This window comes from Macaca fascicularis, chromosome 15, assembly GCF_037993035.2.
Source record: "Macaca fascicularis isolate 582-1 chromosome 15, T2T-MFA8v1.1".
Taxonomy (NCBI): Eukaryota; Metazoa; Chordata; class Mammalia; order Primates; family Cercopithecidae; genus Macaca; species Macaca fascicularis.
In genome coordinates, this window is record NC_088389.1 from 101,311,774 (window position 1) to 101,337,474 (window position 25,701).

Here is a 25,701-nt window from a genome sequence, read left to right on the forward strand (position 1 = left end):
AGAGTGGTTGGTGTCCAGCAGGTGCGAGCACAATGTTGAGAAGAAATAAACCAGAGAATAAATCCAATGAATGAGTGAAAGCAGAGTTCCTCCTAGAACAGCCGAAACACATCTGGAGAGTCACAGGTATTGGCAGGCTGTGTCCGAAGACACCCAGAATAAGGGGGTGAAATGGGAGTTAAAAGTGGCAAAATCTAGAAAGTCATGTTTATAGGGATGAGGAAAGACATGTAAACGGCATCAAAAACAACTGGAGGCCTTCTTGGGACAAAAGCTATGTTAGCAGAGAATAGACCAAATCCTAAGCACTCAGGGAGTTATACCCCTATCAGCACCACACTGTGAGCCTTCCCAGGTTTGTCAGAGCTAAGCAGCAGCTGTGGTAGCGTTAGAGAAAACAGTTTCCGGCTTCATCTGCATCCCAGGCATCTTCCTGTCCCCTCCGTCCACAGATAGAACTTAACCACTGTCTTTCTCTTATGTTTTAGTTTATAAAAGCTGTTACCTCTCTCATCTTTTCTATTCCCAGGGTGAAAATATAGGAGATGACGATCCATTCCTGGGTGGACGGCCAGCGTTCCATCTTCACTAACACGATATAGTTGAAGAGCATCAGGTATCCGATATACGCCAGCTGTAAGGAAATACAATACAGTGGTCTGGCTGTTCAGGCCCAGGAGCCTCAGTGTCAGCCACGGCCACTGCACAGCAGCACAGAACAAGGTCAGCAAGCAAGACACAGAATTTATGACAAAATGAACTCAAGGTGCTAAACTACCAAAAGAATTAGAAAAGACAGTAGTACTTGAAAGATTATAATATGCAATCTTCCTTTTGACCCGTACATGTGTCTCTGGGGGCTCTGGTGCTTTGCTTAAATCTATGTGTCATGATGCATCATTTCGTCTTGCAGTTACCCATTTCTGTGTGTGTGTTTTCTTGGCTAAAAAGGGAACCTTGGCTGTCAGTGGCTGCTCTTGGTCAGGCGTGGACCTTAGGTTCTTAAACTAGGGCAGCACAGTGGATTTTTGCTTCATGAATACCAGGCAGAATATGTGTCTGTGAGAAGAAAAGGAAGACGCATGTAACACCTGTAAACTGGTCAACCCAACATAAAATTAGCCCAGGCTTAAAGAGTTTGGTTTGTCAGTGCCCTGGGAGGGCTTCACGTGTTTTCATTTCACCACTTTCCTGCCCTACCCAAGTTAAAATATTCCTCCTTGGTGTCGGCTTCATTGAAATAACACAAGAAAAGACAACACAATTTATAGAAAGGAAAGGGTCTGTGTGGCCTTTTGTGGACGGGCGTGGGGTTTAATCCCCAAGAGGCTCTGGCTCTTTGGGGTTGAATCCTGATGTGACTGGCTGAATTGCTGGATGTCTGGGAAGCACTCCCCAGGGTTTGGTGACTGTTCTTGGAAGATTCAGTTGTGTTAAGGTGAGTGAAGTGCAGAGAAACTGGTGAGGCTCTTGCATAAGGGGCTGAGGAGCCTTGAGCAAAGACTCACCTTAAGGGAAATGGCAGACTAGCTGGGCCTTCCTTAGGCAATGCTGCAAGTTGAGTGAGGTACTCACTGGCCTTAGGGACCTCAGGGGCCGTGAGCAGGAACCAAGAGGGAGTTTATTAAAATCTGCTGCACTCTTCAGAGTGGTTGTACCAAAGAATAGACACATTGTGGGTGAAAGGATTGAGGCCTTGAGGGGTCTGGAGGTACTGCGCGACTTTGGAGCTGGGAAGGCAGCTTAGAAGGTGGAGGAAGCTGCAGCCTCTCTGGGGGATATGCTGCTTTCTCTACTAAGAAAACTTCCTCCCTCCCTCTCTACCTTCCCCTTTCCTTTTCTAATAGAAGGATTCTCTTATGTTTTGAGACAGAGTCTCACTCCCGCCGCCCAGGCTGGAGTGCAGTGGCATTGTGATTTCGGCTTCTTGTAGCATTGACTTCCTGGGCTCAGGTGATTTTCCTACTTCAGCCTCCTGGGTAGCTGGGACAATAGGCACGTGCCACCACGGCCAGCTAAGTTTTTGTATTTTTAGTAGAGACAGCATCTCACTTTGTTGGCCAGACTGATCTCAAACTCCTGGGTTCAAGAGATCCCCCCAGCTTGGCCTCCCAAAATGCTGGGATTACAGGCTTGAGCCACCAGGCCCGGGTGAATGAATGGAATCTTTTTTTTTTTTTTTTTTTTGGAGACTGAGTCTCACTCTATTGCCCAGGCTGGAGTGCAGTGCTGTGATCCTGGCTCTCTGCAAATCTCCTCTTCGTGGGTTCAAGCGATTCTTGTGCCTCAGCCCCCCGAGTAGCTGGGATTACAGGCACCTGCCACCGTGTCTGGCTAATTTTTGTATTTTTAGTAGAAACGGGGGTTTCACCATGTTGGCCAGGCTGGTCTTGAACTCCTGACCTCAAGTTCATCACTTAAAGGGTGAAGTAGGTCAGAGTTAAATAAGATCACTTATGAGAGCTGGACATCTGGGCTCACTCTCTACCTGCATGGTTTGTGCTGGCACCCCCCCATCCCCCAGGGCCTATCATTTCAACCTATGACTAGGTTCCTACCCCTCCCCATCTTCAGGAGCATTGGCAAATCATGAAAACTTCTCATGAAAGAGTTTACTTAAAATTGTGTAGGACGCTGTTTAAAAATCAGTTCAAAATGGAACTTGGTTCATATGGTTTCCGTTTACCATTATAATACACTGGCATTAATTCTGTAGTCCTGTGAGTACAGACTGCAAAAAACAAAAAAAGGACTTCAGTGGTTAGAACTCTAAAATATACTCTCAGCCTCCTTCTGACTTAAAATCCTTCTCTCTCCTTGCTTCCTTCTCTTAGTTGGGTCAAATTCCATCACTTATAGGGGAAATGAATATTGTTAACTGCCCTGGTTTTATCATTTTGCCCAATTCATTGCAAAACATTCCAAAGCATTATCTTCTCTTTTCATATGTAGGCCCAGTGACATGCACATTCTTCCAGAACCTCTGCATTTTAGTACGTAAGTAACTCCTTGAACCTACATCTGTCCTCTGAATACAAGTCTAATGTGTTTAGTGGAAGGAAGGTAGGCATAGGTATCAGTGATGCTTGTATTTAAATCATTTAAATTCCAGCTCACGTACTTCCTAGATGTATCATCTTTTGTAAGGTTAACCTTCCTGGGCCTCCATTCTGTAACATGGGATCACTTCCACTTTCCTTATAGGGGCTTTGTAATGACTAGGGATCTAGATATCTATCTGTCTGTCTGTCTGTCTCTCCCAACACACTGTAGAGACCCAATAAATGCTGGCTAATATCCACCTCTTTTTTTCAAGAATTCTTTTTGTCTCCTCTTCCCTTAGTCCTTACTTCCCTTTGATCCCCGATTAATTAACTATTCACACCTCTCCCCTTTTTTTTCTTTTTAAAATTGCCCTCATTATTGGTTATGCTTCCTCCACATTCATCATTTTTAGCCCCTGCCTGGTTTTTACATCACAGTTACTCTATAACGAACTTTTTCCATAGTCAAGCTATAATATAATATTTTGGTACAACTCTCAAAATACAGACTTCTGAAAATAGGGTCTTATGTTTAGATGGCACAACAGAGGACTGGCTGCTGTCTTGGAAGCAGCCTATCACAGAACTCACCAACATTCATGCAGCCTTGCTGTAGATTATCTTGACATGACATGCTTTAATTGTATGTGTGTATATATATATATTCTGTAAGCTTTAACAATCTGCATGTAGAATGTCCAAGCTTTTGAACCTATGAGTCTTATTTAAGTCAGTCAGTGGGAGAACTCTAAGAATTTGTATGTTATTAACATATAATCTTTCTATGCATTTTCCATTAACTAAGATTCATGCTTCTTAAACTGTCAAACACAAGCACCAAAGCCTGCCACAGCTTGCTATGGATCCCTGGTGGGGCTTTGCTCTTCCTCACTTCTACCTGGGCCTTTTTCTACTACCTCTGGAGAGCAGAAGGGCACATGGTCTCGTAGAGGGTAGAGTTGGTCACTGCTAGAGAAACTCAGAGTATGCACTGTGTCCTCTGACCTACAGCCACTTCACACCTTGAATTTGAATCCTCTCCAGCCGGATACCTGAAATAGGCTCTCAACACAAGCAGGGTCGAGGAGCCAGCTGGACCCCTGCCTGCTTTCTTCTCGGACCAGAAGAGGACCCAACCTACTCCTAGAGAAACTTGCTACAATGCAGAAGTGAGGTTACATGGAAATGAGGTGTGTCCTACCTTTCAGAAACTTGGGAGAGTAGGACACACCATTTTTGGAAATCTGGTGAGAAATACTCTTACAGAGAAAAACACAGCCCCAAGTAAAGTACATGGGACCTTCAATCTGAAACTGAATTGTATCGTTAGGCATGTCTGGTGATTCAAAAGACTGGCATACCTCATTTCCGATCACTTCCTCGAGGCCTGGGCTTTGTCGATACGTGAAGATGAATTTTGGAGAATCATGAAAACACAACTGAACGGATCTGGGGGATCCAGTCTGATGGGTTTACTGAGGCCAACTCAGCCATGCAGAAGAGTGCTGGACACACAGGCCCCACCCCCCAAAGAGGCAGCCTCCCAACAAGCTGCCAATGACATAAGCAAAGCAGCGTGTCTCAAGCATCTCTAATCACAAGTTTCGCCTGGGAAGCTAGTTAAACTAACACAGCCTCTTAGGCTCCTTCATGAAGATTTGATTCCATGGGTCTATGATGGGGCTAGAAATTCGCATTTCTAACAAAACGCCCTTGTCATCATGGAAGTTTTAGAAATGTTGATACTATTATGTCTACTGATTTCTGCTCTCAGCAGTCTGTAAACTTTTTCTGCAAATGGCCAACTGGTTAACAACTTTTAAGGCTTTGTAGACCTGATAGCCTCTCTCTGTCTCTCACCACTCATTAACTCGATGTGGTAGCACAAAAGCAGGCAGCCTACTGGTAATGTTAAATGAGGTTTAGCCTAAAGCTGCCTCCTTACATATTTTAAGTTCGGCCTAAAGTTTTCTCTGTACATTGTGAACTATAACAAATGAAGGTGTAACAAGACCAATCACTGAATTTCAGTCAATCAAATGTAGCCAACTGCTCAAAATGTGTTCAAATAAGGTAAATGCTGAGCTGTAACCAATCCAGCTGTTTGTGTACGTCACTTCCGTTTTCTGTCCATAATTCTTCCACCACGTGGCCCTGCTGGAGTCTCTGAGCCTCCTCTGGCTTGGAAGGCTGTCCCATTCACGAATTGTTCATTGCTCAATTAAATTCCTTTAACAGAAATTAAGAGTCTGCCTGTGCTCCAATTATTTATGGACACTACAATTTGAATATATGTCTCAAGTATTCCTTTTTAAATTTTATTTTGACCCTTTAAAAATGTAAAAACCATTCTTAGTTTGCAGGCCACAGTCATAGGCCATGGGTTGAATTTGGCCTGAGAGCTGTAGTTTGCCAAGCGTTGTTCTAAGCTAACAGTTGGGGTATCATAATATTAAAGGAAGGACAGACCTGGGTGTAAAATAGCTCCAAAAATATTATCTTAGGCTGGGTGCAGTGGCTGTCGCCTATAATCCCAGTACTTTGGGAGGCTGACGCAGGCCCATAGATCGAGACCAGCCTGACCAACATGGCAAAACCCCATCCCTATTAAAAATACAAAAATTAGCTGGGTGTGGTGGTACACATCTGTAATCCCAGCTACTTGGGAGGCTGAGACATGAGAATCACTGGAACCCAGGAGGTGGAGGTTGCAGTGAGCCAAGATCTTACCACTGCACTCCAGTCTGGGTGACAGAGTAAGACCCTGTCTCTCCTAAATAAATAAATAAATATTATCTTGATAAAATGGTTGTTAGGATTACAGAGAGTACTTAAATAGTACCTAGAACATTGCCTCAAACATAGTAGGTGCTCAATAAAAGATATTATTTTTGTTGAGTGGATGGATGAACACAACACTATCTATTGCTATGCAATGTGAATAGCCTAGAAGAAACAATAGTCACAGTTACGTTGTACTTACATGTCAAGGAACTGTTCTAAGTGCTTTATATGTTTTAACACATTTAATCTTCATTAAATCCTATAAAATCAGAACTACTACTATTGGCATCTTAAGAAAACTGTGGACAGAATGGGAAATTAAGTTCTTTGAGGGCACATGGTAAGAGGTGCAGATGGGATTCCCACCCAGGCTGTCTGATTCCAAAGTCCATGCTTGTCACCACTAAGCTGTTTTCTGCAAGGTTAAAAATAATATAGAGCTGTATAAAATATATGAATAGAAATTATTTTTGCATGCCTCAGTTATTTTTGGGGGGAGATAATTTTTCTCTTTTCCTACCATTGATAAATTTGAATTTTTACTTCACTGAAAACATCTAATATTTATATTTTGATAATATCCTCTCCTCTCTCAAGACCACACCTCAAAGTGGTAGTTTCCGAATGGTGGCAATTTTATCCCACAAGGGGACATTTAGCAATGTCTGGAGACATTTTGCTTGTCATACTTGGGGGATGAAGAGTTGCCACTGAGTAGAGGCCAGACATGCTGTAAAACATGCTACCTGTTGAGGGCAGCCCCCCACAATGAAGAATTATCCTGCCCTAAATGTTAATAGCATTGAAGTAGAGAAACCCAACTTTAAAGTCAATGTGAAGTGTTAGCACACAGGACCACATGAAAAGCACCTCATCTGGTCATTTGAGTCATTTTGGCCTCAGATTCAGATTATCCTGTTGCTGACTCAAATGACTGCTATGCAGCTGGTTGTGGCAAGGGCTAAAAATACAGATGCACTATCCTTCATCTGGCACAGTTCCACTGTGGCTGGAAAGAATCAGAGATGACCTGGGCCAAAAGCTCACCTTAAAAAATAATCACTGAACAGTAGACGTGGAGAACCAATAATTGAACCATTTCTACCATATCAGAAGGTCATTTCAAGGACAATCCACTCTTTTGTAGGCAGAAAATGTTTACATGATCTGCATACTAAGCAATATTAGCCATGATTGTAGGTTTCCTTTGAGTAGTTTTTGCTGCTGCTGTTTGCATATTGTTAATTGTGTTGGAACAAGAAAGGTTGTTTGATGACACTAGCAGATTGGGAGTAGTTACACACACACACGCACACACACTGCCTTCTTTAGTGGTGTTACTTCCACACTCTCCTCACTCCTTACCTGCCAAAAGTAGCCCCAAATCCAGGACTGGCATCTAAAATGGGCAACTGTGATCTAGCCCTCATCCATTCAAAACATCAAGTATTTCAGAAAAGCGTATCTACTTTCCTGTTAGACAAGACTCATACTCATCTCACCTCTATTTCTGTTTGTTAGTTCTCACCTCCACCATTTCCTCTATTTTCTGAGAGGAGGCCAAATGTGGCCTGTGAAAGCTGCCTAACAAAATGCCACAAATCTTGCAAAGCTATTGAAAAAGCAAGGTCACAGAACTTTCACTCCTGTGTGTGGCACTTACGACTTGCAGAGAAAACCACACAGGTGCATGAGAAATGGACGTTGGCTCCTTGTGGCCATCCACTAGGAAGGAGAAAGGGAAATGTGCTTACTGTGTAGAACCAGAACTTCACGATGGGTGCATTGTAGAATTCATAGATTTTTCTGCCGAGGGGGATTAACCGGTGCCTGCTCTGAACTTCCTCTTCATCCTTCTTCCTGGAGGACTCCCCGTTGTTTCGTCCCAACATTGCCTATGGTGGAAGAGAATCGATACTATCATGGCAGGGCTCTGGAGAGCATGTAATTCAATGTGCTTATTTTACAGATGAGGAAAGGATGCCCATAGAACCTAAGAACTCAAGGCCCCAGAGATTTAGAGGTTGTACCTTTCCTATGAGTGCATTTGCACTACACGTATAATCTGTGAATACCCTTTGCCTGAGATGGAAGGCCTTGGGTATAGTTCTTGACTATTCTCTTCTCTTCCACCTTGGGTCTTGTAGAAGATGTGGGCAATAGATGATACCCAGAGTCCAGAGAGGAAGAAAGGGTGTAGCCTGGGAAGGCCAGACTTCAAGAATCTATTCTTCCTCCCCACCTGCTCTCTCTCTCTCTCTATCATGAAACAGGCTAGATCTGGATTCAAATTCTGTCTCTTCAAATGCTAATGACCCTTAAGTCAAAGGTAAATTGGACCAGCATACCTAATTTATCCAAAGGTTGTGAATACTCAAGAGGTAAATGATCTGCAGTGCCTGGAACTTAGTTAGGTTAGTGATATGGTTTGGCTCTGTGTCTCCACCCAAATCTCATCTTGAATTGTAATCTCCACGTGTCAAGGGAGGGACCTGGTGGGAGGTGATTGGATCATGGGGGCAGTTTCCCCCATGCTGTTCTGGTGATAGTGAGTTCTCATGAGAGCTGATGGTTTAAAGTGTGGCATTTCCTCACTCTCTCTCTCTTGCCACCATGTAAGACATGCCTTCCTTTCCCTTTGCCTTCCACCATGATTGTAAGTTTCCCAAGGTCTCTTCAGCCATGCAGAAGTGTCAGTCAATTAAGCCTCTTTTGTTTATAAGTTAGTTACCCAGTCTCAGGTGGTATCTTTATGGCCATGTGAAAACGGGTCTAATACAATTAGGGACATCTCCCTGACCCTTAGGCATGTGTCTTGGCTCCCTGATTTCAAACACTGTAAATCCTGAATTACTGCTTGTACTAGTTTTATGGTGGTTCCTGTGAACACTGCCTGCCTCTGCAGCTACATGAGCTAGGAGAAGGATTCCAGTCAGGCCTGACCTTGAGAGGTCCTCATCTCCAAGATGGTGGAAACTTCCTTGAGAATAGAATCATTTCCTTCTCATTCATGACAACAGTAGCAGTGACAACAACTATAATAATTTAACTGAGGAAGAGTTCCAGGCCCTGGGTAACTCAGATGGGAGACTGAGTCCTAACTCAGACACTTCAAATCGGTGGCACCACGGGAAAGATTTTTAACCACTCTGAGACTTAGTTTCTTTAACTGTAAAATGAGGGTAATAAAGTACCCACTGTAGGGTTGGCCTACAAGTCAGGTAGCATCTGGCACTTAATAAGTGCTCAGTAAACACTAGCTAGGCTTTAAAGTGAACTGAGACCTTCTTACACACTCTGCACTAAAATGATCTAGTTGAGATCACTCACTAGAAAAAAAAAAGTGTTATTAGAATCTATAACAGCATACTTTCTTGGCTTTAATTCTTCAGTACTGTTCTAACACAAAGCTAGTTTCACAAAGTTTGGAGATTTTTATAACATGTGAGGACAGGGTAAAACTTTATAACTGCTCAGGACTGACAAGGATTTGAGGCAAGACAGAGTACTGGGAAATGAGCTCAAAGCTGAGACAGCTCATTATAGAAACAATGCATGAGTTTTGAAATTGAGAATAGAGACAAACCTAGATAATTCTGGCTTAAAGCCACTTTACCTAAAGTATACAAATATTAGTTTCCACTACTTTGTTCATTACCTCAAATATCTACTTTATTCAACTATGTAATAATCACAAATGATTGACCTGTAACCAATAGGATTTCTGGAGAAGGTAACTTCCATTCCTTTGTGGACTCTGGCTGGAAAAGTCCCTTGAGTAAATGAAGAAGTTAGATTCCATACTACGACTTATTAAAGTGTTTATTTTCATCAGTGAGTGGAGTAAATCTTTCTGATGGACATGACACACTAGACTGTGATAGAGTTCTATAAATATTGATCATTGACCTCAAGAAACTCTGAGGTTACATGACATTTGGCTGTCTATAATTTATGTAACATAATTATCATGCTTCTGTTCTGCTTATTTATATGCTTGAGAATCTAATGCTATTTGGGGACACAATGAGATGAAAGTAAAGACAGCTGGAAGGTTTTTAGGCATCTTGGAGAGTGGCATTTTGGGGTAACTTCTGGGGATGGTGACTTTCCCAACAGAGCTATAGACATGCCCTGGGTCTGTGGACTTGTGGGGACTTTATTAGGCAAAGTGGAGACATTTATCCAACACTGCATTCAAAACAAAAACAAAAACCTGTTTTGCCTTTATTATTCAGATATATTCCAGCATGAAGCCTTTGTAAAAGGCTTGTCTTTCATGGATTTAAGTAAAGCATTTTTGACATTTCATTAATTCCAGCCTAAGCAGCTTAACTTTTGATTTTGTTTGTGTCTTTTCTCTGTATTCAGACATTTCCTTTGACATTCCTTAAAGTAGAATCTAACAGGGTCAAATATAGACAAAACTGCACGGCATGATTTGAGAATCTATGCTGGCTAGACACAGATGTCAAAGCTGAGAAAGTTCTTTTGAGGTGAACTAAACTACTAAAAGCTACAAAAATGGAGTGAATTGAGGTTGATATTTTCATGTATCATTTTGGAAGCGCCAAAGGAAAATGTCCCATTCCAAGAGAGGATATACTGGTTTAACACAGAAGCTCAAATATCAATCCCATAAAAGGAGGGGAGGTGCCAATGAGCTGCACTCTGCAGTTCTCTCCAGGTTCTGTCCACTGACCAGTGCCCGAGCAGTGACAGAATTTGCCATCAAAGTCAAGGGAGGGGTCCACTTTACAGACAACTGCTGTCCAGCCCTGAGTTTGCCAGGCCACGTGTCCTTTCCTTCTTTCCTTCTCCCTGCTGTTTCTGCCTGTGGAGAAGAAGCTCGGGCAGCAATGCTCTTACAGAGCCTTCTACTGGGCTCTTAGTAAACAAGGCGAGGGTCTATTCTATTGTTACTAAACTTTGCTCTTAGTCTAGAGATGCATCTCTTATGGTGGCTTCTTGAAGGATCAGGTTCTCAAAGCTCTATGCTGAGCAGGGGAAGCTACCTCCCTTTGCTTTCTTCCTTGAGACCCAATGAGAGAGAATGCTGATTCAGTTTCTGGTTGTCTTCCTAGGATGTGTACTGATGTCAGGACTGTGCCACACTTGACTTTGGAGGCTCATTCATCACTTTTGGATTCTTCTACATGGTGGACCAAATAGGCTGAGCAGCCACGCTTGAGACTAGAGAGACATTCTGTCTCGCCCTTAACCTACCGTCTAAAAGTGTGGTTGATGGAGTCTGTATGCCCGGATTCTAATCTTAGCTTTGCCATTAACTGGCTGGGTATCCTTGAGCAATTTAACCTCTATGAGTGTCAGTTTCCTCATTTGTAAAATAGGAATTAGGGCTGGACGTGGTGGCTCATGCCTGTAATCCCAGCACTATGGGAGACCAAGACTAGAGGACTGCTTGAAACCAGGAGTTCAAGATCAGCCTGGGCAATCTCTTAAAAAAAAAAAAAAAAAAAAAGGCCAGGTGTTGTGGTGTGCACCTGCATTCCCAGCTACTTGGGAGGCTGAGGTGGGAGGATCCCTTGAGCCCAGAAATTTGAGGTTACAGTGAGCTATAATCGCACCATTTTGCTCCAGCCTGGTGACAGAGTGAGACCCTGTCTCTAAAAATAAATAATATAAATAAATAAATAAATAAATAAATAAATAAGTAAATAAAATGGGGCCAATAATAGTGCCTATCTTGTGGGACTTTCGTGAGGATTCCATTAGTAAGTATGTGTAAAGCACTTAGCACTGTTAAAACAATATTGGTTTATAGTGTGCCAGTCTCCAATATAAGTAGTTTACAGGCACACTTTTTACACTAGACAACTACTTGTGAGTTAGACAACATTATTGTTCCCGTGTTTGAGATTATAAAATTGTGCCCAAGGTCACACAGCAAGTAGGTGACAGGGCAGGATTCTGGTTTCAGAGCACACGTTCAGCTGAAATATTCAATAAAGATTCAGTATTACTATTGCCAGTTTTCTTCTAATGATCAAGCTATTATATTCTATTCGGAGGACAAAATTATGGTGAGATTGTTAGGGAAGACAGTCATCTGTTACAGAGCTGAGCCAACTCCTCCACAGATTTTTATACAAATCCTCAAACTGAAACAAAAGTTGGCCTTTCATTCAGTAAGTCAGGGATTGTGTCTGCAAATAGATCTTTAGGAAAAGCCTACTGGAAGGAAATATTGTTTACCTGCAGGAGAAACAATTCGCACTGCTGTCCTACTAGGATAATAGTGCAAAGGCCTTTTGTCACCTGAGCAAAACTAATTTTTGATTTCACCCCTTATAGCTTCTTCTGGGTCACTACAGCAACGGTCATTGGCGGGGGTGGTGAGGGAGGGTAAGGCAAATTGAGAAAGTCCTTATGGGGCTGTTGCTTGATGACTTCCAAGCTATGAAGCCTTGTTTGTCCCTTTAACAGCATGTGATATTTTTAGCCCCTGCATATGAGCCAGTGGCAGTCACGCTGCTCAGGCGGGGGTTGCAAGAAGCTGTCCCATGTCCAGCTGCCCCCTTCCCTCTGCAGAACAAAGCCTCTATGCTCTATAATTATACCAGGAAGAGCTAATAAAAGCTTTGCATACAAACCTCAAAATTCAATTAGTGCTGTAATTGTGAGCCTGACCCTGAAGACAGATACAGGCTTAGCTTCTGATCCGCAGAACAGTACCAGCTCAGTGAAGCCGGCTGCTCCAAAATCATGGATTCCCTTTCCTTCTTTGTGTGCTGAGACGGATACCTCATCTGGTTGTTCAAGAAGCTTTGCTTGTTTGGAAAACGTAGGGTGTCTTGCTTTAGAATTTCACTGGTTTGTCCTGCACCACTAGCTGGCTGCAAGATTTCACATATGGGTGGACCCTGCGGTCGTGTTATTTACACTTTTCCAATACCCTGGTCGCAATACTGAAATGAAAGCACTCCATGGTTAAACTTGGTGGAAGGCTGGGAACAGATGTCTGACCTAAGGAGTTACTGAATCTTGAGCATATTGGTGGGACAAGTGGATTAGGAATTCTGCCCACAGAGAATAACTGTGCAATGTTTTCTTACTGTAAGCTCCATGTCCTCTTCATCTTTTTCTTTCGTGGGCTTCTCTGGTTCTTCTGCCTCCTTCTCTTGGAGGTGGATTTCCTGGGCCTGAGACATATAGGGCATGTCGTCTTTGTTCTTGAACTCCAAGCTGAGAATTGAAGGAGGAAGTAGAATTCCCAGAATTACCTAAAGTAATAATAATGATAATAATAATAATCACATTTAAAGGATTAAGATTAGGGTGGTTGTTTAGAATCAGAGAGCCTGAGGTGTGGGGTATAAGACTGTGCGCATGTGTGTGTACATGTGCACACACAGTTATATGCTCTGTGGGGGACCTGGACATCTGAATAACTAACATATTAACATATTAATACTAAGAGGATCATTTCGTCCCATCTAGGAAATATTTTGCACAGCTCAGTCTCAGTTTTGGAGGAAAAAAGCATTTTGCCCAAATTTGTCTTACCCAATTAACACCCACTTTGCATGTGGGTAACAGAGGAAAAAGAGACTCTATTTAAGGCAAAAGTGGGAAAGAATTCAGATTTACATTTAACCATTAGACAGTCCTTGATTTTGACTGTGAAATCAATTCATACATCTGTCCACTGGCATTTTTTTTCTTTGCTAATGTGTCAAGTGGAGTGGATTATGTGTTATCTGATTATCTCTGTAAAAAAAGAATGCTGTCCTAAGTTGACCTTGAGAGAATACATGTAGGAAAGCATTTAATTCATTTTAGGGCATCTTCCTGGTATTTGCTACGATACAGCAGAAAACACACACACACACACACACACACACACACCCACCCCAGTGGGCTCCGTATGCACTGAGAGAATCCCCTTACACACAAGCCCCAGGAGAAGCCAGCCCTATATTTCTCTCATGTATAAACATCACGCATACATCTATACACTAAATACAGAAGCCTTTCTTCTGAGAGGGCGGTCTCATTCTTCAGAATGAACAAGTGTGTTTCTGCATGATAATACTGACGTCTGACTGTATTCCCCAAGTCCTCTCTCACTTCTTCTCTCAATCCTAAAACAATTCTGGGGCACAAGACTTCTAAACATCAACCTCCTTGAAGAAACTGCTCTAAGGGGAGGGGCTAAGACCCCTCTGAAGGGTCAGTAAAAATGATCCTCACGTAATGAGGCGGGGACAGTCCTTGCTTGAATGCCCACAGGGACACCAGAGTAGTTCACGGAAAATGGCTGTGAATTCATGACGCTGAATTCTGGGTGCCTGGCTGTCCTAGGAAGGCTCAGGTGGCATGCTGGCAGTCTTCAGGGGACACGACACCCTGTCCTCAGAGCTGAGAGCTGGCTTGGCTCCCTTCCTGAGGCCGGACTTGGCGGTCACTAGCAGTGTGGCTATGGAGTGCCCATGACCCACATCACAGAACCTTTCTGTGACTCTAGGCCAAGAGCCCACAGGAAGAGTGGTATGGAGAAGGGGTGCTGGTCTCATAAAACGGTAGGTGTCAGGGGCAGGGGGAGGTTGAGGAGGGGAGGAAATGGGAAATGGGGCCATACAGGTCAAAGGGTACAAAGTTGCAGATATGTAGGATGAGTATGTACCATACAGATGTCATGTACAACATGAGGACTCTAGCTGAAATATGGTACTGTATACTGGAAATTTGCTAAGAGAGTAGATTTTAGGTGCTCTTACACACACGAGGAAGGGTAATGAGGCAAGATGACGGATATGCTAATTTGCTTGACTAGAGTGACCATTTCACAATGTATATCAAAACATCATGTTGTGTCTGGGCGCCAGAGGTTCATGCCTGTAATCCCAGCACTTTGGGAGGCCAAGGCAGGTGGATCACTTGAGGTCAGGAGTTCAAGACCAGGCTGACCAACATGACGAAACCCCATCTGTACTAAGAATACAAAAATTAGCTAGGCATGGTTGCTTGTGCCTGTAATCCCAGCTACTCGGGAGGCTGAGGCAGGAGAATCGCTTGAACGTGGGAGTTGGAGGTTGCGGTGAGCCAATATCACACCACTGCACTCCAGCCTGGGTGACAGAGCAAGACCTTGTCTCAAAAACAAACAACCCCCCCAAAAAAATCTCAAAAAAACCCCCCCAAAACCATCATGTTGTATACCTTAAATTAAAACAAACAAAAAACTCCCCATATCCTTTCAATCTTCCATCTCCCATTTTTTTCTGTCTTTCTTTTCCTTTTTCGGTTTCATATTTTCTTTGAAAAACACTGAAAAGAACATTAAAAAAGCAAACGCTACACACCATCCTATTTCCCTTAAAAACAGTAACATCCCTTTCATAGTCCATTCAACCTCAGAGGTAACTGCTGCTGACAATTTACTATGTGTCCTTCCCGGTTTTTGTAGGATAGTTTGTACAGACATAACTATACATAGACACATTAAAAATGGCCTCAGATTATACACACTGGTCTGTGACTTGTTTTTCTTAAGAATAGATTAGGATTATCTTGCAATGGCTTTACAAATAAATCTATCTCAGTTTTATTTTAGTTTAAAAAGACCTCTCAAGCACATCTGGTAAGAGTCAATGTCTCTATGACACGATGCCAAGGAGGGCCAGGGGTTCAGGCACCCTCTGCAGTGACAGGTGGCCTAGTGGGGACTCCTGGTGCAGCTGGCTTTGCTCATGCAAATGGCAGCCCTGGCAGCCCGTGCAGTACCTGTGCACGGCCATCCCCTTTGGATCCTCCGAAAAATATTAATGTCCGGGCACCCTCTCTAGAGATGCTGATGCAGCAGGACCCAGGGGGAAGCCCCAGCCTCTATATGGAAAAAACAAAACCAAGCAACACTCTACGGGATTCTGAGGCACAGTCAGGATTTAGAACCACCCGCCTGAGATAAGAGGATGCCCAATCCCACGGCAGATTTTGGCTGGGAAAACTCCACCCCACCCGCCGGTCCTCATAGCCAGGAGGGCCTTGTTGGGCGCGCTGACCTTGAGGCCTGAGTTCTTGCGCATGCGGAGCCGGCCCATCCACATGTCGGTGAGCAGCATCTGGCTGCACGTGTGCGCGATGAAGTCGCGGTGTTTGGCAGCCACGGCAAGCTGCAGGCACGTGGCGTTGCTCCAGTTCTTCAGCTCATAGGTCAGCAGTTTCATGGCCAGCTGTTCGTCCTGCTTGTAGGACTGGTCCAAGAGCTCCACAGCCAGCTGGCCGAAGTCTCTGAAAGACAGAATGGGTGGACAGTCCTTCAGGTCAGCTTGGAGACTTATAAGATAAAAGTGGACCTGCTGGCCAACCAGAAAATGTGGTCACTGTGTGATGTAGTTGTTTCATATGGGGTCTGGTCTGTTTGTAAATTCATCCAGCCAACATCCACTAAGCATCTACCATGTGCCAGATACCATGTATAGAACTGGGGGTATAAGTCAAACAATATATGATCTCTGTACTCAGGCCCTCAGATTCAGTCATATGAGTGTAGGGGGTGGAGTAATCAATCAATAGAGTACAGTATGTCTTTTTTTTTTTTTTTTTGAGACAGGGTCTCTGTTTCCCAGGCTGGAGTACAGTAGAATGATCAAGGCTCACTGCAGTCTTGACCCCCTGGGCTCAAGAGATCCTCGCACCTTAGCCTCCTGAGCAGCTAGGACTACAGGCATGCACCACCACACCCAGCTAATTTTTAATTATTTTTTAGAGATGAGGTCTTGCTATGTTGCCCAGGCTGGTCTCAAACTTCTGGGCTCAAATGATCCACACATCTCAACCTCCCAAAGTGCTGGGATTACAGGCATGAGCCACTACACCAGGCAGTATGTCCTGTTAAATGTGTCAAACTTCAGTTCACATTCCAGCCTTGCCACCACAAATGTGTGATCTTAAATTCTCTGAGCCCCATTTTTCCTAGCTGAAAGAAGTGTATAACTATGGGACCTAACTAATGGGGTAGTTGAGAGGATGAAATAAAATGTTCCATGTTTCTATATGTACCACACTGTCTGTGGCACTGTACACAATAAAGGGGAATTGTTTGTGTCCATCCTGTGTGTGCATCACTGGGGTGATACTGACTTCCCTTAAAGTTCTGAGTAGCTCAGACCTTCCAGCACTGGGAGCCCACCTTTCCTCCTCTCCCCCGACCAGCCCTTTGCTGGGCAGACCCACCTGGAATTGTGATTCAGCTCCTGGGAAATGTCATCAACCATGTCGTTCTCAGAGGCCTCATGAGCCATGGCTTTGCAGAGCTTACAGGCCACCAGGGCCTTGGCCATGGCCTCCTCACCGTGCTGCCAGAAGAACAGGGCCATCTTCTGCCGCTTCATGAGGACAGCCCACACCATGAGCTCGTGGAAAGGGAAGGGGAAGTGGTTGATCTCAGGATCATCCAAGTCAATGTCTACCTCTTCTTCCCGTTTCTTGGTTGTCTTTCTTCCTCGCCTCAAGGGAATATCATCCTGTAATTATAGGGAAATCACACAGGCTGTGTTAGAAATGAATTGGTGCACTTCAGCAAGTAGCAATTGTATATCTTCTCCCAGCTAGCTCTGGGATCAGTACTGAAATGAACTAGGCCAGCTTCCGTCCTAAAAGAACTCACAAGCTCATCCATGCCCAACTTTAAAACAGGTGATGATAAATGTATAAGCACAGTGCTGAGGGAACATGTCAGTGTTGTTACACTCTGATTTAAAAAATTATTTTTTAATGGGCCATTTTCTTTCTTTTCACTTCTGTCCATTTATTTCTTCAAAAGGTAATGTTGTTTGTACCTAATGATGGAGAGCACTACCCTTTTTGCTGAAAGGATAAGGACAGCCTAGATTTTTATTTGCATACACGACCGTAACCACATGAACAAAAGATGGCAAATGGATAATTTATCTCAAGTTTCTGAATACTTATTAGATGCAATTCTGAAGTAGTTCTGGCCTTTGGACCTGTCACCATTTGTAAACACTCGAATAGATTTTGATTACTAGAATTTACATGCTTCCTTGGTTTTCAGGTTAGTATTTCAAATAGGATTTTTTTTTTGTTTGCATTGCGGATACAACCTCATGGTGGAATTTTCAAAGGTGCTGTGAGGAACCCTTATGACACATTATATATATATAATTATACATATATAATGTATACATACTATAGTATGTAGTATATATAGTATTACACATTATATATACTATATATTTATAGTATATATATTACATATAGTATATATATTATATATACACTATATATTATTATATATATATACACTATATATATAGCATATATATAATGGGTAACAAAGAGAATAAATCATTGACACTAATAATTTGGACAAACACTTACCTCCATTCCCAGCAGTTTCAAGGCTTTGGGCTGTTAAAAAAAATGTTGTGAACAAAGTTAGATCAGTTAGATCTTTCTTTCATAAAGGTAAGAAGAGTCCTATTATATCTTTTTTGTTTTGTTTTTATTGAGACAAGGTCTCACTTTGTTACCTGGGTTGGAGTGCAGAGGCACAATCAGGGCTCACTGCAGCCTCAACCTCCTGGGCTCAAGTGATTCTCCTACTTCAGTGCCCCAAGTAGCTGAGAGTAGAGGTGCACGTTACCATGCTTGGCTAACTTTTAAAAACGTTTTGTAGAGATGGGGTCTCACTATGTTGCCAGGCTGGTCTCAGACTCTTGGGCTCAAGTGATCCTCCCACCTCAGCCTCCCAAAGTACTGGGATTATAGGCATGAGCCTCCACACCCAGCCTCCAAGAGTCCTATCATATTTTAAACAGGTACTATAAGAACACTATTGTACCATATAGCATTTATTTTATTTTGCTAAATAAAACGCCACAAGAAGAACTGATTTATAGAAATTCCAAGAGAATTTTGGATTTGGTGATTTTAATGAATCTACAGAAAATGAGGAAACTGGCCAGGCGTAATGAGATTGCCTGAGGATAGAGCCTGCAGGTTGATAATGACTTTTGTGAACGAAGATTTCTTTCACCTTCTATAACCATCTTTCTTGCTTGGCTGACACCTTCACAACATCTAGTATTTGAACGAGTGCTTTGGTCTGAATGTTTTCGCCCCCCAAATTCATATGTTGATATTCTAATTCCAAAGGTGATGGTATTAGGGAGGACACTTTCTGGGAGGTGATTAGATCAAGAGAGAAGAGCCCTCAGGAATGGGATTTGTACCCTTATAAAAGAGGCTCAATGCAGCTCATTCACCCTTCTACTGGATGAGGACACAGTGAGAAGGTGTCACTATGAATGAGGAAGCAGGTTCTCACCAGACAGTAAATCTGTTGGTCCCTAGATCTTGGACTTCCTACCCTCCAGAACTGTGAGAAATGAATTTCTGTTGTTATAAGACATCCAGCTGATGGTATTTTGTCGTAGCAGCCTGAACAGACCAAGACAAATGAACAAGGAAACCTTCAATCAAGCAGATCGAATCATGTATTTCTCAAACCTCTGAAAAGCCTCTATTATCTGGAGACTTGGGATATTATTCAGAAATATACTAATATGTTTAGATGCTTTATGCTGGCTGTTTCCCTTTGCTGCTGCACATCAGGGCAAGAGCGAGTGGGGCCAGAGGGCCTGTGCTGATGGTGGCAAAGGTGCTCAATAGCATGGAAAGTGTTAGCACACAGGAAGCATCATTGGCCATGCTGGGAATGTGCAAAACAGGCACAGGCTGAGTCGGAGAGAAAAGGCAACTCAGAAGGACACAGACCCTGATCTATATTTAACAGGAGGTAATACAAAATTACATCTCAGGGGCCAGGAAGACCAATTTTAAGCTTTTAAATATTTCAGAATGGTTGGGCACCATCTTGAAAGTTATTTGAATAAATGGTAAGGATACAGCACTTACAGTTCCTCCAAATTGTATTTGACTATTCACGTTAGAACAGCTCGAACCGAATCTCTCTCTCTCTCTCTCTCTCTCTCTCTCTCTTTCAGCTTCTAAAATGACTACTAGGCTAATATCTATTTCATTTTTTTCTTATTTATCCTTATTGGTGTTTTTTAAAAAATTCTGTTATATATATTATTTCATTTTCAAACAAATCCCTTTTGTTAAATTTTAAGTGTTTTCAAAGTTCTTTACTAGTTCCACAAAATGCTTTCAGAATCAGAAAAAAACTTTGTTAAATATAAAAATCATGACTCTGCACAGTGGCTCACTCCTGTCATCCCAGCAGTTTGGGAGGCCAAGGCAGCAGGCGGATCACCTGAGGTCAGGAGTTCAAGACCAGCCTGGCCAACATGGCGAAACCCCATCTCTACTAAAAAATACAAAAATTAGCTGAGTGTAGTGGCATGTGCCTGTAATCCTGGCTACTTGGGAGGCTGAGGTAGGAGAATCGCTTGAACCTGGGAGGTGGAGGTTGTAGTGAGCTGAGATCACACCACTCCAGTCTGGGCAACAGGGTGCGACTGCATCTCCAAAAAAAAAAAAATATATATATATATATATATATATATATATATATATATATATATATGTGTATGTATGTGTATATATATATATATATACCCACTACCAGCTAGAGCAGCAATTCTCAGAATGTGGACCATGGGTCATGAGGGTCCCTGAAACATTTTGAGAGAGTGTGTGTAGTCAAAGTTATTTTCGTAATAGTACTAGGATGTAATTGGGTTTGGCACCATCTTGACATTTGTACTGATGGTACAAAAGCAATGATGAGTAAAGCTGTTGGGTGTGTTAGCAAGAACAAAGGCAGTGGTACCCACCTTTACCAGATGTTATTAGACTCCAGTATTATGCACTTGCAGAAAGCAAATGTAACCGTTTTACTTAAGAATGACCTTGTTGAGGACTAAAAAACAATTAACTTTATTAAATCCTTACCCTTGATTAACCGTCTTTTTACTGTTCTGTGGGATGAAATGGGAAGTATACTCGTAAAATAGTTCTGCTGTATACTGAACTATCATGGGTTGTCCTGAGGAAAAGCACTTATCTGATTGTTTGGATTGTATTATAGCCACTTTTTTTTTTCATGGAATATAATTTTTACTTGAAGGACTGACTGGCGGATGGACTAAGGTTGTGTAGACTTGGACCTTTGGCAGATGTGTTTGGAATGACCAAAGTGAGGCTGTTATTTCAAGGAAAACAATAGATAGTATTTGTTGCCAATGACAAAATTCAAACTTTTAAGAAAAAAATTGGGATTTTGGAAAACTTATATCTACTCCCCGCACCCCCACCATGACTTTGACAGCTTTTCAGGACTGAAAGACATTTCCCATAAGATAGAGGTGATACTAATGAAACTGTATAATAAAATGTGTCAGTATTTGGAAGAGCTGCATACCTTCACAAACCAATAATTTTCCATGACCAATCTATGATGTTACAAGATCCATCAAAGTATAAGAGAGACCACTGGATTTTACTTTGTTATTATTTTATTTTATTGTTTTAGAGTCAGAGTCTCGCTATGTTGTCCAGGTTGCAGGGCAGGGGTTATTCACAGGCATTATAATAGTATACTACAGCCTCAAACTCCTGGGCTCAAGCGAGTCTCCTGCCTCAGCCTCCTTAGTAGCTGGGACCATGGCTGGCTCGACTAGTGGATTTTAATGTAACAGAATTTGAAAAGTTCACTTATATGGTTTTAGATTTCACCTTGCAACTCATTTTTAAGAAACGGTTACTTATTAAATTTTGGTGTAGTATCAAAAAAAGGATATCTACAATTATATGTAAAGAGGATTAAAATACTCCTTCCTTTGATATATTTGTTATGTTTGTCATGTATTTTTGTGGGGTCAGATTTTCTTTATATACTTTAACCAGAACATCCTACAATAGACTGAATCCACAAGTAGATATCTAGCCCTCTTCTATTAAGCTGGACATTACAGAAATTTGCAAAAGCTAAAAAATGTTCCTATTATGAATTTATTCTTTGTTTTTGAAAATATATTTTTTATAAACATATTCTTTATGTTAACATATAATAGGGATTCCTATGTTTAACTTAAAATGAATTAAATATTTTTAGAGTCTCCATTTAAATTTCTAATATGGTAAATAAACACCGATAGGTAGAATTCCCATAGATAAAAGCTCTTTGAGGTTCTCAACAATTTTTAAAGGTATAAAGACCCAAAACCTGGAAAACTGCTGAGTTTAATAATCTCAATGACAAGATTAATTTGAATTTCATTACTATTCTTTGATTGTATAGGCTCACTCTCAGCGCAATTTTCTGATTTTAATTCCCCCTGGAGAAAAAGAAGCCAGAACCCAAATCCCATACACCCTAGTCCTTCCAGGAGGGGCCCCGAATTTGCAGCCAGCCTCACCCTCTTGGGGCCGAAGAGGTTGTGGTAGAGAGTCCGGAAGCGCTTGCGCGTGTAGTTGCAGCGATAAGCCCCGCCCATCAGGTACTCGATCACCAGGCCGATGTCAATCAGGCTGATTCTGTAGTCTGGGGGCAGATTCCCCTATCAGGGTAGAATGAAACAAACAAACAGACAAATCCAAAAGACAACGTGGTTTACTAGGGATTCTAGTTCATGTATTCTGTAACTAGAGTAAAAAAAATATTGAAAACAGAAACATATGAATGTATTATTATGCTGGTTAATTAATTCACCTTAAAATAGATCCAACCGAAACCTGGATACTCTCGCTTGGAAAGAAGACATAAGTTAAATAAGAAGATGCAGTAATCGTCGGCAATAATAGAAAATCAAAATATTTATTCAAGTCTTCAGCTGGGGAGAAAAAAACACCAGTGTAGAAGAAAGAAACACAAGGCTAGACACGGCAAATGCTATCACTCCCAGGCACCAGGAACTAGGTTTCCCCAAATGCTCCCCAAGTCCCTCTTTCTGCCTCTGACCCAGGCCTGTTACCACTCTCTTGATATCATTTGGTTTCTACCACCCACTAAAGGAAGACTCCTTTCAGAAGATGAGTGTCATTACCAGGGCCTCCATCAGCTGGGATTTTAGGACTCAGGTCTCCTTTACTACAAAACCTCTATCCATAATTTTAAAAAATTGATGCTTTTTTAATAAAAGAAGAGCAATATTTAGGGAGGGGATTTTGGGTGTCAGGATGAGGTTGTATATGAACATCCCTTGCATTTAAAGAGGGAGAGAAATTGGAGAAGATATTTTAGCAATGGAGTATTTATTTTTCTAGAATTGAGACTTTTTTCATTTTTTCTTTTAAAGAGAGTAACATTTCTTAAAGATCTAGAGTTATGGTGTCTTTTTTAGCTGTTTGCCATCTCTAGATGCAAAAATAGTAAAGATTTTCTTATTATTTACTCATTACTGCTTTCGACTTCTAAAGTTTAGGTTCTAAAGAAAATTTTTGCTGTTAGGCCAAGGGAGAGTTAGTTCCATTTGTGAAAAAGTCTGAGTGCACAGCGAATTCCAATCCACTCTCACTGCCTGCTGTAGCTCCTTGCAGGAGAGCGCTCTATACCATGAATGGCTGGGTGTGACACCGTGTGGGAAACCCATGCCCTTAGATCTATTTTGGACAGACACGAGGGGCTCCATCCACTTTTGTCCTTAATGAAGGACCCACCCAGGATGCTGTGTGAGATTTCTGCCACTTCACAGAAGACGTTCATTATGTATAGTGGTCGTTTTCCAACTTTGGTGGCATCAGAATACCCTGGGGAACTTGGTGACATTGCAAACACCTGGACTTTGTCTTACTTACTTCAATGTATCGGGGCCTCTATGTCCTTTCCTAGCTCCTCAGGTGATTCTGATGTACACCCAAGTTTGTCAAACTGCTTGTCTACTCAGTAAGGGTCTGGTGGTAGTGGTAGATTAGGCAGCAGAACTGGTAAATTCATAGTGTCAAAAGCTAATTACTTTCAGTCAGAAATTAATTAAAATTTTTTTGCTAACCTGAGGGTAGGTTTTCAGTTGTCCTTACTCAGCTTTTCTATGGGCAACTGTATTCATTTGAAGGTTTTGGGATTCAGGATTAGAGGTATCCCTCTACATCCTATCATTAAACCTATAGCTCTATATTTTTCTTGTTTGATTTATCTTTATATCCCCAGAACCTCTTATAATATGCCTGGCATATGGTGGGCACTCAGAGTGTTTTTGTTGAAAGTATAAACCAGTGAAACAGTGAAATTAATTGATGTGGTTGGGATCAAGTCTGGGTTTGGGTTGTTTAGTATTATCTTCTCAGTAACAAAACCAACTAGCCACAATCTGTTAGTCATCCCTGGTTGGAATAGCCCTAGTTCACTATGGAAATTTGCTTTGAAATACAGGTAATGCTGTATCTGGAATTCAGTGGCTATCCTCAATGGGGTGAGAGCAAAGGGATAGTAATTGAAGCACTAGCCTCAAGCATATAAGAATCCATTGCTGCTTTAAAAAAAAAAAAAAAAAAAAAAGTTTCACTCTTGTTGCCCAGGCTGGAGTGCAATGGCATGATCTGGGATCACTGCAACTTCTGCCTCCTGGATTCAGGTCATTCTCCTGCCTCAGCCTCCTGAGTAGCTGGGACTACAGGTGTATGCCACCATGCCCAGCTAATTTTTGTATTTTTAGTAGAGACAGGGTTTTGTCACGTTGGCCAGGCTGGTCTCAAACTCCTGACCTCAGGTGATTCTCCCACCTCGGCCTCCCAAAGTGCTGGGATTACAGGCATGAGCCACCGTGCCTGGCCCATTGCTGCTTTTTAGACTTCCTTGCTGTCCCCAGAATTAGCTCCCACCCCAGGCCACTGGGTTCTACCTCTCCCTTGGCTTGAGGTACATGGCAGGCTTGGGCATCTAACTGGAGCCAGCCAGGCAAAATGGGGCGTGTAAAGGGCATCATATATGAGGGGGAGCACTTTGAGACACAGACCCCTTTTGTCCTTGACGTTGGCCCTCCATAGCCTAATCTGGCATCCATTTGATGAGCTGAATAGTCCCGTCACAAAAATGGCCTCTACCCGCCTCAGAATTTCAGAATCTCCTTTGTTTGAAGATTATCTTTATCCATCTAACTGAATCAGCAAGCTAAGCTATCCCCAGGCTAAGAAAGACCAATTGTCTGCCTTCTTTATGCAAAGCATGGCAAAAAAAATATTTAAAAAGGGAGCTCAGAGAAAGTTTTAAGATAGTAACTTTTCATGTTTTAGCCTTCCCATAAAATTAAACTGAGTTTAAAAATAGTACTAATGCAACCACTTTTCTCTATTATGTTGGGGCAGACTAACAAGGCCACAGTTTCTGTATCCTCTGGCTCTCCTGAACTGTTAGGCGAGGCTGTTATTTAAAGAGTAGAAGAGTCTCAAAGACTGAACCAGCCTGGGTGAGCCTCATTCATAGCGATGGGGCTCCTATGGGGATGACTGCCCGAGGATGCCCACCCATCGTGTCATTTTCCTTGGCAGGGGGAGGAAGAAGCACAACCAGCTTCCAGTCAGCTGCCCTGGGCTTCTCTTTGTCCTTTGGCCAGCAGACACTTTCCCTTAGGCTCTCAGATTTCTTTCCAGTGAAAGGGGCTTGAACTCCACAGCCTTTATGGTCTGCAATGTTCAAAGACCAGGTTTCAGGAAAATCCTCAAAGAACTTATTGTGATGCTATAAAAAGGCAATCAGAGCAGCTCTATACATTTGCGCCTAGTTTTAATCTTGTAGGAATTTAAAAAATTTAAAATGTGGGCTCACGCCTGTAATCCTAGCACTCTGGGAGGCTGAGGTGGGTGGATTGCCTGAGCTCAGGAGTTTGAGACCAGTCTGGGCAACGTGGTGAAACCCCGTCTCTACTAAAATACAAAAAATTAGCCAGGCATGGCAGCGTGCACCTGTAGTCTCAGCTAGAGG

General features: G+C 42.3%; 1 protein-coding gene and 1 long non-coding RNA gene across 38 annotated transcripts in view; one reads left to right on the top strand and one right to left on the bottom strand.

Moving 5' to 3' along the window:
* The window catches only part of LOC135967469 (uncharacterized), a 130,050-nt gene extending 124,765 nt beyond the window's left edge, over positions 1 to 5,285 (top strand). For 2 of the 4 annotated variants that reach the window (XR_010581605.2, XR_012424790.1), the window contains exons 2-4: positions 530 to 723; positions 2,953 to 2,997; positions 4,056 to 5,285. This is a non-coding gene — a long non-coding RNA (uncharacterized lncRNA). The remainder of the gene's footprint in view (positions 1 to 529; positions 724 to 2,952; positions 2,998 to 4,055) is intronic. The other 2 variants (XR_012424791.1, XR_012424792.1) reach the window with 1 other exon arrangement.
* TRPM3 (transient receptor potential cation channel subfamily M member 3) overlaps positions 1 to 25,701 on the bottom strand; it is a 903,691-nt gene that overhangs the window by 70,120 nt on the left and 807,870 nt on the right. For 10 of the 34 annotated variants that reach the window (XM_045374339.3, XM_015437268.4, XM_074017645.1 and 7 more), the window contains 8 exons: positions 22,495 to 22,530; positions 22,202 to 22,342; positions 18,195 to 18,224; positions 17,028 to 17,317; positions 15,854 to 16,082; positions 12,905 to 13,072; positions 7,583 to 7,723; positions 506 to 634 (listed from right to left, as the gene is read on the bottom strand). In XM_045374339.3, coding sequence (XP_045230274.1) covers positions 506 to 634; positions 7,583 to 7,723; positions 12,905 to 13,072; positions 15,854 to 16,082; positions 17,028 to 17,317; positions 18,195 to 18,224; positions 22,202 to 22,342; positions 22,495 to 22,530 — 1,164 coding nt within the window. Of the gene's footprint in view, positions 1 to 505; positions 635 to 7,582; positions 7,724 to 12,904; positions 13,073 to 15,853; positions 16,083 to 17,027; positions 17,318 to 18,194; positions 18,225 to 22,201; positions 22,343 to 22,494; positions 22,531 to 25,701 lie in introns of those variants that run through there. The other 24 variants (XM_015437270.4, XM_005581914.5, XM_005581906.5 and 21 more) reach the window with 5 other exon arrangements.